The sequence below is a fragment of the Dunckerocampus dactyliophorus genome, chromosome 10, assembly GCF_027744805.1.
Source record: "Dunckerocampus dactyliophorus isolate RoL2022-P2 chromosome 10, RoL_Ddac_1.1, whole genome shotgun sequence".
Classification (NCBI taxonomy): Eukaryota; Metazoa; Chordata; class Actinopteri; order Syngnathiformes; family Syngnathidae; genus Dunckerocampus; species Dunckerocampus dactyliophorus.
In genome coordinates, this window is record NC_072828.1 from 8600558 (window position 1) to 8612100 (window position 11543).

General features: G+C 43.6%; 1 protein-coding gene across 16 annotated transcripts in view; it reads left to right on the forward strand.

Moving 5' to 3' along the window:
- Positions 1 to 11450, forward strand: part of ptprfa (protein tyrosine phosphatase receptor type Fa) — an 86177-nt gene extending 74727 nt beyond the window's left edge. For 6 of the 16 annotated variants that reach the window (XM_054790641.1, XM_054790644.1, XM_054790642.1 and 3 more), the window contains 12 exons: positions 639 to 671; positions 995 to 1092; positions 2896 to 3019; positions 3115 to 3290; positions 3422 to 3541; positions 4786 to 4940; positions 5133 to 5418; positions 5736 to 5914; positions 7289 to 7415; positions 9428 to 9789; positions 10144 to 10279; positions 10364 to 11450. In XM_054790641.1, the coding sequence (XP_054646616.1) occupies positions 639 to 671; positions 995 to 1092; positions 2896 to 3019; positions 3115 to 3290; positions 3422 to 3541; positions 4786 to 4940; positions 5133 to 5418; positions 5736 to 5914; positions 7289 to 7415; positions 9428 to 9789; positions 10144 to 10279; positions 10364 to 10432 (1865 nt within the window). In that variant the 3' untranslated portion in view covers positions 10433 to 11450. The remainder of the gene's footprint in view (positions 1 to 638; positions 672 to 994; positions 1093 to 2895; positions 3020 to 3114; positions 3291 to 3421; positions 3542 to 4785; positions 4941 to 5132; positions 5419 to 5735; positions 5915 to 7288; positions 7416 to 9427; positions 9790 to 10143; positions 10280 to 10363) is intronic. The other 10 variants (XM_054790653.1, XM_054790646.1, XM_054790656.1 and 7 more) reach the window with 6 other exon arrangements.
- The last annotated feature ends 93 nt before the right edge of the window (positions 11451 to 11543 follow it).

Genomic DNA, 11543 nt, shown 5'->3' on the forward strand with positions numbered 1-11543 from the left:
ATATTGTGTCCTTAACTCAGAAGAGTCCGAATTTTTCCAGTGAGGGCTGCATACAGAAAAATGTAAGAATGTGTACGGGCCACATTGATATTGTTCTCTTTTGTTTATTAAAAATATTAAAAACAATCCAATGTAGGTCAAGATATGCTTCGCTGTTTAATATGTTTAAAGAAATAACAGCCTTCATCTCAAATTAAATAGCTCCCAGTACAGCAAATCTTTGCCTAGTCTCCATTGCGTTTATTAAGTGTTAGAGGAATATTATAGGGTTTAGAGCATCTACTGTAAAATAGGCATTTTCAGGGCTTTTCATAGGTGCACTCATTATTCGGGGTATGTCATTCACTGGGGGTATCGAGACGTAATATCGGGCTGCACTTCGGACTATGTTGATGATGGTGGTTAGTCTATAAATGAGACAAAGATGCATTTAGTGTTAGTTAGTTGCATTATCATATCCCGCCACTGCATATTGCTTTTTCATAATACATTAAATATCCCCACACAAGTTGTCCCAATGGGGAAAAGCGAACAACACAAAGATTTGGCTGCCGTTTAGTTCCTTCTCATCCATTTGCATGCTGGCGGTCATGTTCCACCTCCACTGACCCCTGTGCTGTTTGCCCCTCCCCCAACAGGTTCCAGTACCCTCAGTTGCCCGACCACTCCAAGTTAGTTGTCCCTCTTTGTGTGCGTTCCTTGCTCTGCTTTAAGCACAACCCACCCACCCCAACACCCCCCCCCCCCCACCCCCCCACCCCACACACACCAACAAGCCCCCATCCCCATGCACATCAACCTTGACAACATAACTTCAAACTTGCGTTGTGTTAAATACCAAGAGCCTGCAGGTCACATCTCTCCGCTCTCCTCAGCATCCTTGCTGCGCTCAGAGCATGCTGCTGCTCCGTCACCGTGCATGCATGCGCACGTGTTGATGTGTGTGCACGCTCCTCCACGTGCACACTGCTGTACTCACCGCATTTTCCCACAGGGATGAGGCAACATCCTCCCATCGCCACCTGCGACCTCGCCGACCACATCGAGCGACTCAAGGCCAACGACGGCCTGCGCTTCTCTCAGGAATATGAGGTACACACACACAATGTTTCCACGTGTTCCAAAGTTACACTATTCTTTCCTTTCTCTTCTTGGAGCCTGTATTCCAATATGGGACATACTGTACATACAGTATATATGCGGGTCAATGGGGATGTTCAATCAGGTCATACTGTAAATTCTGGTCTATAAGCCGCTACTTTTTTCTTAAACTTTGAACCCTGCATCTTATACAGCGGTGTGGCTAATTTATGGCTAAATTCTAATCTGGTGACATCTCCATGACTTCAGAACTACTACTAATGGTTTAAATAATGTGCCGCCTTCAAGTCAGTGACGAAACGAGGAAACGGTCTTTCTTTGGCAGGAGCCAATCACGAGCTATCAGTGCACTAACGATGAGCTTGTCAACCCATTGGAAATTGCCGGAGGTCATTGTATATAACAGTATAACAGTCTGACTCACGGTGTCATCTTACAAATAACACTTTACTAACACTAAATTCATTACACGGCAACTTAATACTCAAACGGTGCACCTGCCAAATGAACAAACATGCCCCAATATGACTTCAAATGGGAAAAAAAAAAAGTTTTCCCATAAGGCATTGCCTCTGAGTAACCAATCATTGGGCCGCACGTCAGCCTCCCTTGGGAAAACATTTAAAAAATCATTTTAAACTTGTATTGGTACATGTTTGCATATTTTACCCTTCTTTCCCTGCACCCTCCCGTTTTCATGCGCCATATTTGAACTTCCATGAAAAAAAAATATTCTCTCCAGTACTGTCACGTCTGCACAGCTTCTGGCAGTCGGCAGCATCGGTGTAACACATCCTGTAGCCGGTTAAGTCAGGCCTTCAAACTAAAAGCACGCCAGTAAAACACGGCTGCATGAGTAGGTTTGGTGGAAAGACCAGAATTTCCTTTATTAAATTTTTTAAATTTTTTAAATGCAAATGTTGACTGTATTGATCAGGGAGTGTTCAAAGTGCGGCCCGTGGGCCAATTTTTATTTTTATTGGCCCTCGGCATATTGTAAAAATAAAATGAATTCATTATTCATGAGATATGTTATTAGATAATACACTAATTTTGTTAGTCACCGATAACACAAAGCTGTGTGGATGTTCTGTTCAGATAACCCCTGCTCTAAATTGTCTTCATTGGCAACAAAACATACAGTATGTTAGCTACATTGCACATTGTGCACACCTGGAAAATCAACTTCCTATTTCCAAACCTTCTTTCCTGAGACATACCCGATGTTAAAGTTCACACTGTCTTTAAAGAAGGAAGGGAATCCACCAACTATGCATGAATTATCTCCCTGGTTTCCACAAATAACATTGCGCTGCTTTTAGCTGCTGTAAAAGCTGCTGAGGGATTACGGCTTCTTGATGTCCTACAAAGGGAGCTCATTTGCATTTAAAGTGGTGAATTTCGGAGCAGATAAACCGGGACAGAGGTGTTGGAATTGTGGAGCAAAATGGATCTGCATCAAGGTTTCTTTTCTACTATATGAGTAGAAAGCATTGGACAAATAGCACATTTAGAATTGAGAAGATAACATTGTCACGTCGGAACATGTGAGCCCCTCTAAAAAAAAACGTCCAATTACAGGAAATACGTTGTGTTGTTTTTGTGTCATCCTAAATTAACATGCAAACAGTAAGGCTCAGAGCCAGAAGTGTAATGGTTTCTTCCTTGGCCCATGTCTTAGGGCGATGCTAGTAACAAATACATCACATCCTCACGTAGTGTGCTTGTTGGAGGTAAAGAGACGACCTAGTGACATTGTGTTAGATGACCTTTGACAAGTGGCTCACCTTTCAGTCCATTGACCCCGGGCAGCAGTTCACGTGGGAGCAGTCCAACATGGAGATCAACAAGCCAAAGAATCGCTACGCCAACGTCATTGCCTACGATCACTCCAGAGTCCTCCTCACGCCCGTGGACGGTCGGTGGGACCAAACTGTCGCATCCCGCTTCCGAAGCGGCAAGGCTCATTTGATTTGATTTGATTTGATTTGATTTGACTTGATTTACTGACAGGAGTTCCTGGCAGCGACTATGTCAATGCCAACTACGTGGACGGCTACAGGAAGCAGAACGCCTACATCGCCACGCAGGGCCCGCTGCCTGAGACGCTGAGTGACTTCTGGAGGTTGGTCTGGGAGCAGCGCACCTGCACCATTGTCATGATGACGCGCCTGGAGGAGAAGTCCCGGGTAAGAGGAGCATGAGGATGATGATGATGATAAGGGTAGTGTCACCCTGATAAATGTTGTTTATGAAGTTGAAATGAAGAAATGAATGGCGCTCTGCTAGAGCGCTAGTGATTAAATCTGTGTTCTTGCAGGTGAAGTGTGACCAGTACTGGCCCAGTCGTGGTACTGAGACCTACGGCATGATCCAGGTCACCATGTTGGACACGGTGGAGTTGGCCACCTACAGCGTGCGTACCTTTGCCCTCTACAAGGTCAGCCCTCCTTTTGGATTCTTGGTTTGTGCATGTGCACGTGTTAGCATTTGTGTGTGTATGCGTGTGTGTGCGTGTGTGCACTTTAAGGCTGATGGAATCTAATGTACCATATTTACATCATCATCATTTAACCCTCCAGGGTCCCTTGAATTCACTACCCTTTGAGGTTCAGAGAGAACGAAAAAGTGCACTCCCAAAAATTGCTCTAAAAACATAACAGATTAATATTTTTTTCTACTTTTTTTTTAAATTAAATCTCTCAATCAACTTGAGTTCTAATCAAATATACCAAACATGTAAATATTTGTATAATTTGATCCCTCTAAATGCCCATTTGATTCAATGATGTCACTGTTTTTGCTTAGACAGAGTTATACAAAATGAGTTATTTTCCATATACAGTAACAAATGTTCGACATGTTGAGGTCCCATAGACTTCCGTTATAAGCACAATTTTTCAATGCATTGTAATTAGACAATTTAAACATGCATTTTAATTTCAGTGTTTCATTTTGTCAAAAAAATAGTCCAGTTTGTCATTTTTACTGTTTAGAACAGATTAGACAATTAGACAACATTAGACAACATTTCACATTGTAGGTGATAGTGTTTCCTACCGGGAAAAAAACCCACTGACTTCCATTATAAGCACCATTTTTCACCTCATTGTACTTAGACAATAGAAACATGCATTTCCTCATTTCAGGGTTTAATTCTGTTAAAAAATAGTCCAATTTCTCATATTTTCTGTTTAGAATGAGACCGGACAGTTTTTTTTACATTGTCGGTGATAAGTGTTTCCTACCGGACTTTGTGACTGTGGTGGGTCCTGGGGAGTGCGGGGCTTAATGGTGTAATGGTCCATGACGACCATGATGGCCATGAAACATTTGCAAACGGTCATTATCACCATGAAAAGCTAAGCAAATACGTTTAAAACTACAAAAAAGTTGCTGTGCTGTCGTTACTTGATGTGGTGTTTTGTTTGCATTTGCACAAAGAAGTGAGGGAGGAGCTTGCAGCTCCACTTTGTGCTCAGTGATGATAGAAAGCAAATTGTGCATTCATTGCAGAGTCTACAGAAGTCTACACGTGTTGTTTAATATTCTGTAGTTACGTCATATTTAATGTACCTCTAATGTACCATATTTACATCATATTTAATGTACTACTGTATATTTAAATTTTACAATATATCTAATGGTCTACTGTACATACCTCATTCATCCATGTTGTGTCAGAATGGCTCGAGCGAGAGAAGAGAGGTCCGACAATTCCAGTTCATGGCCTGGCCTGACCACGGAGTGCCTGAGTATCCCACCCCGACACTGGCCTTCCTTCGCAGGATCAAAGCATGCAACCCCCCAGATGCCGGCCCCATGGTGGTCCACTGCAGGTACATTCTCTAAGATGGTGAAGACAATAGCAAACTAATAGTTAGGTAATAATATACAGTAGCTAACGCCAGCTAGCACAGCCTCGCAGTAGACCAGTGGGATGGTCACACTGTAAACAAAGCACATGGAGGACATCTTCCTTCTGGTTTTGTTCTGACCATTCTCAGTCCATCAATCACTCCATGTTTCAGCGCTGGCGTGGGTCGCACAGGCTGCTTCATCGTCATCGACGCCATGTTGGAGAGGATGAAGCACGAGAAATCAGTGGACATTTACGGCCACGTGACGTGCATGCGGGCCCAGAGGAACTACATGGTGCAGACGGAGGACCAGTACATCTTCATCCACGAGGCTCTGCTGGAGGCGGCGACGTGCGGCAACACCGAGGTCCCTGCGCGAAACCTGTACGTGCACATCCAGAAACTGAGCCAGGTTCCTCTGGGAGAGGCCGTTACTGCCATGGAGCTGGAGTTTAAGGTAAGCCGAGAAGTGCAGCCTGAAGATTCATTGAACATTATGCTTATTATTGTGGTTACCATATTTATTCAATTTCATTAAAGGCTCAAAACACAAGGAGTTGTCACTATGATACAACATCCCTACAAACTACGATAACAGAGACAAGTGTGGTCTATTTACTGTATTTAATTTCATGTTTGATATTGGCTCCTTGTTAGCTTGTGGAGGGGTACCTCATGAACTGTGGCACTCTTACTGCCTTCTACCACCCACTACTGCCCACTACTACTCACTTCTATTACTCTGCACCTAGTGACGTGTGTTTGTCTGTGCAGAAGTTGGCCAACTCCAAAGCACATACCTCAAGATTCATCAGTGCCAACCTGCCGTGCAACAAGTTCAAGAACCGTCTGGTGAACATCATGCCTTTCGAGTCCAGCCGGGTCTGCCTGCAGCCAATCAGAGGCGTGGAGGGCTCAGACTACATTAACGCCAGCTTCATTGATGGCTACAGGCAAGTTGACCGAGATGATGCCGGAGCCGTAGGAGGAGAGGTGCACCTCTAATGAGCGCCTCTCCTCGTCCTGAGGTGTTGGCTGTCCAAACAAACGAGTCGTACCGACTGGCCTGTTGTTTCTCGTCTTTTCCTTGCTGTAATTGGACGTGATGTTTGCCAGAGGTGTCAGGTCAGATAACAAATGAAGCTTTTCTTACATCCAAAATACTGACCCTTGGTGCCAGACAGTGTTGGGCAAGTTGCTTCCAAATGTAGTACATTGCGAGTTACTGTCATTTGAAAGGAATTATTATTGTTATATTAACTCTCAGGAGTCCACAACATCATATCCACAGAAAATGCTGTCGCAGCCTGATGACGCAGCCACACAGACACCCCGTTTCAAAGCACATCAAAACTGCAGGCTTCACACAATTTCTCATTTGTATGCGCTTTTGGTGCAGGAAAGCAAAAGTAAACAGGCAATGGAATATGACAGTGCCTTCCAATTGGTGCAAAAAGCTTGTCGTCAATCAATCAAAGCATTAGAGAGGGGGGTGGGTAAGCCAACACTGCTGTCGAGTGGCTAACAGATGCTGGTTTGAATTTCTGTGTAGGCCTGACTCTTGGCTTTCTTGGGGTGGACAAATACATTTTTGGGCCAATGGGGCACATGATTTGTTGTGTACACAGCTTGTAAATTGTAGCTGCCTGAGGCCTTGCCTGCCTTTCAAGGTAAATAATCATTCTAATAAGTGTTTCTCTACATTTAACTTTCTTGTGTGTGTAGTGGTAATGTAATTCTTATTCTACCAATATTTACCACAAGTGTTACTTATACATTTTTGTTAGTACATAACTATAACAACAATTGTGCGTTAATTTTGGAAATATACAATATTTATTTGTGTTCAAAGGGACATTACACATTACAGATACAGTAATGATATATTTATGGGATCTTTGCCTTGCCTCCCAGCAGCAGCAGCAAGTAGCATGATGATAATGCCCTGTTTCTGATGAAACACTTAGTGAAACACTTAACCTGATGTTTGGTCGCTTCATCATCAAATATTCAAATGGTCGATCCAGATGTTCCAAATGCTTCATATAGCTTTGGCACACAGGCTTGTCCTCTACTTCATTATGTCAACACTGACCCCTGGTGGCAGTTACCAGCTGACTTTGTGTGCGGCAGTGACATGATGAGCTATTGTCACATATAACTAATATCTTACAATCATATAATGAATATAATAACATATAATAACACAACAGCTTTTGCATAGATAAGCTGCATCTTTAACTCAGCCATGAGTGATAGCGCAATGTCAGATGTATATTTGCTGAGGAGTGAAATGGCACGTGTGTGTTTGTGTGTGTTCCTTGCAGGCTGCAGAAAGCCTACATGGCAACACAGGGCCCCTTAGCGGAAACCACTGAGGACTTCTGGAGGATGCTGTGGGAACACAACTCCACCATTGTCGTCATGCTCACCAAACTTCGCGAGATGGGACGGGTAAAAGATGAATGAAGATGCAGTGCAGTGAAACGTGTCTTTTTTTTAGGTCTGCATGTCCGACTGCGTGGATGTTTGTCTAGGGCACCCAAAATTTGTAAAAGCAACCCTGCCTTTGCTAAACACATACTAGTAAATGGGCTACATTGTAAATGACCTGAGAGGTCAGGGCACGGTCAGGGAAGACCCAGGATACTTTGGAGATACTAAGTCTTCTCTCAACTGGCCTGGGAAAGCCTCGGGATCACCCGGGAAGAGCTGGATGAAGTAGACAAGGAGAGGGAAGGCTAATGCCCCTGTTACTCCAACCTGGACAAGCGGAAGATGGACAGATGTAAATGACATATATTCTAGTTCATGTACCCTCTGTGAATAAATAAATAAATTATTGAAAATAGGGGGGGTCGATATAGCAGATTTTGGTATTGAATCCAACACTTTTTAATTTTAAATTTTTCAAGATCATTGATCAATTTTGTGAATTTGCCTTTAATTTGTTGATCATGGTTATAATCCGTATAACACACAGGACAAAGATTTAAAAAATATATTTTTCTCAACAAACTTACAGTCGTGGAAAAAAAGATTAGACCACCCTTGCTTCTTCAGTTTATTGATCCATTTTAATGCCTGGTACAACTAAAGGTACATTTGTTTGGACATAATTGAAGAGCTGATATCTAGCAACTTCCATGGTTTTCTTGATAATAACCAAAATCACTTAAGTTCTTACATGAATAGCTATAGCATTGTGCTGCCAAAAAATGTAACTCTTATGAGCTATTTTTGTTGGCATTGTTATATTTGTCCAAACAAAGGTACCTTTAGTTGTATCAGGCATTAAAATGAACAAGAAACTCAAGAAACAAGGGTGGTCTAATCAACTTTTTCCATGACTGTATATGTAAGCAATTTAACTCAATATATACTGTAGCTACAACTAAATAAGCCCATGTAACAATATCAACAAATTTATACATATATTCCCTCTTATTACATACAATTGTTCGAGCAAAATTAAGTAAATACAGTAGTGTAAAGTAACTAAGCAAAATTGGCTTCTCATTCAAATTTTTGGCTTTTTGCCCCCAAAACCCTCCTGTGTCCTAGGACCTATTCCCTGACTTTGTAAACAAAAAACTAAATATATATAAATGTTTATATAAATATAAATATAACAACATGAACAACACAAAAAAACACAGGGATATTTTCAAAATTAAACTGAAGAACTGAAAAATATCAATCTTATCATGCTAGTGTTGAGATGATACCGCCCTGCTTCACACTGCCCGCACAAGGGCTCGAACACGACCTTCGCAATGGGAGACGAGGGTGCTGACCACACGGCCAAAAGCCCGGACTGTCGACCGTGTATTCAGCGCAGCTCTCAAGGCAGAGGGAGTGAGGTTTACCAACGTACACTTGCACAGCCTCACAGACTGGCATCCGTTACACTCACCCCCTCAAACCTCACTCCCATCCGGGTAACGGCACCAATGTAACCCGCTCTGCTTCACACTGCCCCGCAACGGGGCGCGAACACAGGACCTTCGCAATGGGAGACGAGAGCGCTGACCACACGGCCAAAAGCCCGGACTGTCGACCGTGTATTCAGCGCAGCTCTCAAGGCAGAGGGAGTGAGGTTTACCAACGTACACTTGCACAGCCTCACAGACTGGCATCCGTTACACTCACCCCCTCAAACCTCACTCCCATCCGGGTAACGGCACCAATGTAACCCGCTCTGCTTCACACTGCCCCGCAACGGGGCGCGAACACAGGACCTTCGCAATGGGAGACGAGAGCGCTGACCACACGGCCAAAAGCCCGGACTGTCGACCGTGTGTTCAGCGCAGCTCTCAAGGCAGAGGGAGTGAGGTTTACCAACGTACACTTGCACAGCCTCACGGGCTGGCATCCGTTACATTGACACTATTGATATTTGGATTGATCCGCCTATCCCCACTTGAAACACACTTGACACTGCATCTTCTCCTTTGCTCCTTTAGGAAAAGTGCCATCAGTACTGGCCTGCTGAGCGCTCGGCCCGCTACCAGTACTTTGTTGTGGACCCCATGGCCGAGTACAACATGCCACAGTACATCCTGAGGGAGTTCAAAGTTACAGACGCCAGGGTAAGTCTAACCATCTTCGACTGCTTGACTTTTGTTGCTTGCTACTGTGGCTTTAACACTCCACCGGTCCATGTCTGCCAGGACGGCCAGTCTAGGACCATCAGGCAGTTCCAGTTCAACGATTGGCCAGAGCAAGGTGTGCCAAAAACAGGGGAGGGATTCATTGACTTTATCGGCCAAGTCCACAAAACCAAGGAGCAGTTTGGGCAGGATGGACCCATCACTGTGCACTGCAGGTGTGTTTTGGACTAACTTCACAATACATTTTGGTTTCGATCCAAAACAATTTACAGTTACAGTCTGTTTGCATTGGGGCCAAGTGGTGCAGTGACCGACCAGATCCAACAGATGGAGCTGTGGTGAAAAAAAGCTTGCTGTGTGTGGCAGCTGGCACTTTTTAATGTGCATTACTGTCACCTACAGGACTGGAGTGCAATGTTAATAGGTTGTGCAAGTGTACATAATGAACTGAATGTTGTTTCATTTATGTGTCTACCTCGTCAGTATCCACCATTAAGACTCAATGCCAGACTTCTTCCAGATGAGCTCGCTTTTGATTCACTGTCTAATAATGTATGCCCGCCCATCAGCGCCGGCGTGGGACGGACCGGCGTGTTTATCACCCTGAGCATCGTCCTAGAGAGGATGAGGTATGAAGGCGTGGTCGATGTCTTTCAAACAGTGAAGACTCTCAGAACTCAGCGGCCCGCCATGGTGCAGACTGAGGTATGACACTCCAGAGGGTTACCTTTTACCCTTTCTGTTCTGGGACGGGTCCTCTATCATAGCATGTTGTTTGTGTGCCCTCAGGACCAGTACCAACTGTGTTACCGGGCCGCCCTGGAGTACCTGGGAAGCTTTGACCACTATGCAACATAACCCATCGTGAAGACACCCTCACAAGAGTTTGGTGTCCTCTGTGAGCCCACTCAGCTCCTACAATCCGACCAGGAGGTGATGATGTGGGCCGAGGAGGAAGTGCCCGCAGACTGGGGGGAGAAGTCTGACCGCCTCCTTCTGATATGACTCCTGCGGCTATCGCTGAACTCTCATGGACCCTGACACACATTCTGAAAACCCAACACTCCTCATTTCTCTTCTGTTGCAAATATTTACCATATATTTTCTTACGTCTTAATGACTCTCTAATGCTTTTATGTTTTATTAGCACTGAGGACGTGTTTTCAAAACGCTCCAAGGTGTTATTGTTATTATTATTAATACTGGAGAGCATATACTCACTGCTGCTACATGTTTTTGTACCATAGACTTCATATTCTATTTACTGTACACACTTTTATTTGGTGTAGAGGGGCTAATTCTAGTTCTGACATCCACAACAATATGTCCACATTATACCAAGAAGAACATCACGCTTTTAAAGTGTGGAAAAACCAGATGACACAGTTTATTGTTCCTAATTGCTGGTTTCTTGCCTCAAAGCCTGCAGAGGAACAAGACGCAGTCGTACGCCATTCACTGGATTCATGTGAACACTGAATGATTTTACAAAATGTCATGACAGGTACTCCGTTTGTGCAGGTGCATTTGAAGGGGAACAAGAATGTTTGCTGGGTCGAGTGTAGTTGTCGGCCCAGCCTGTGATGAGATGACAGCTGTTTTACGTCAGTAAAATGTAAGAATAATGATATAGTTGTCTTGGTGTCGTTAAATTTAAGTCACTCCAAACCCCTAAATCCTGACAAAGAAACTCATAGTTTGAGTGCTTTTAAAAAAAAAATCTTGAACATATACGATGGTGCTTCGGTCATCAGTGGAGGGGGGAAATGAATTAAGGTAATGAAAAATATTTTATGTTGTCTCTTGCATATGTGATCTCCTCTCTATTTTTAATAAAAAAAAAATATGAAAATAAATGGCTTTGAACACCTAAATGCTCAGAATTTACCTTTTCTCCCTGTCGCATATATCTATTATTCAACCCTATTTTCTTCTGTGATTACCTTTCTGGTGACTAAATTTGGGAATT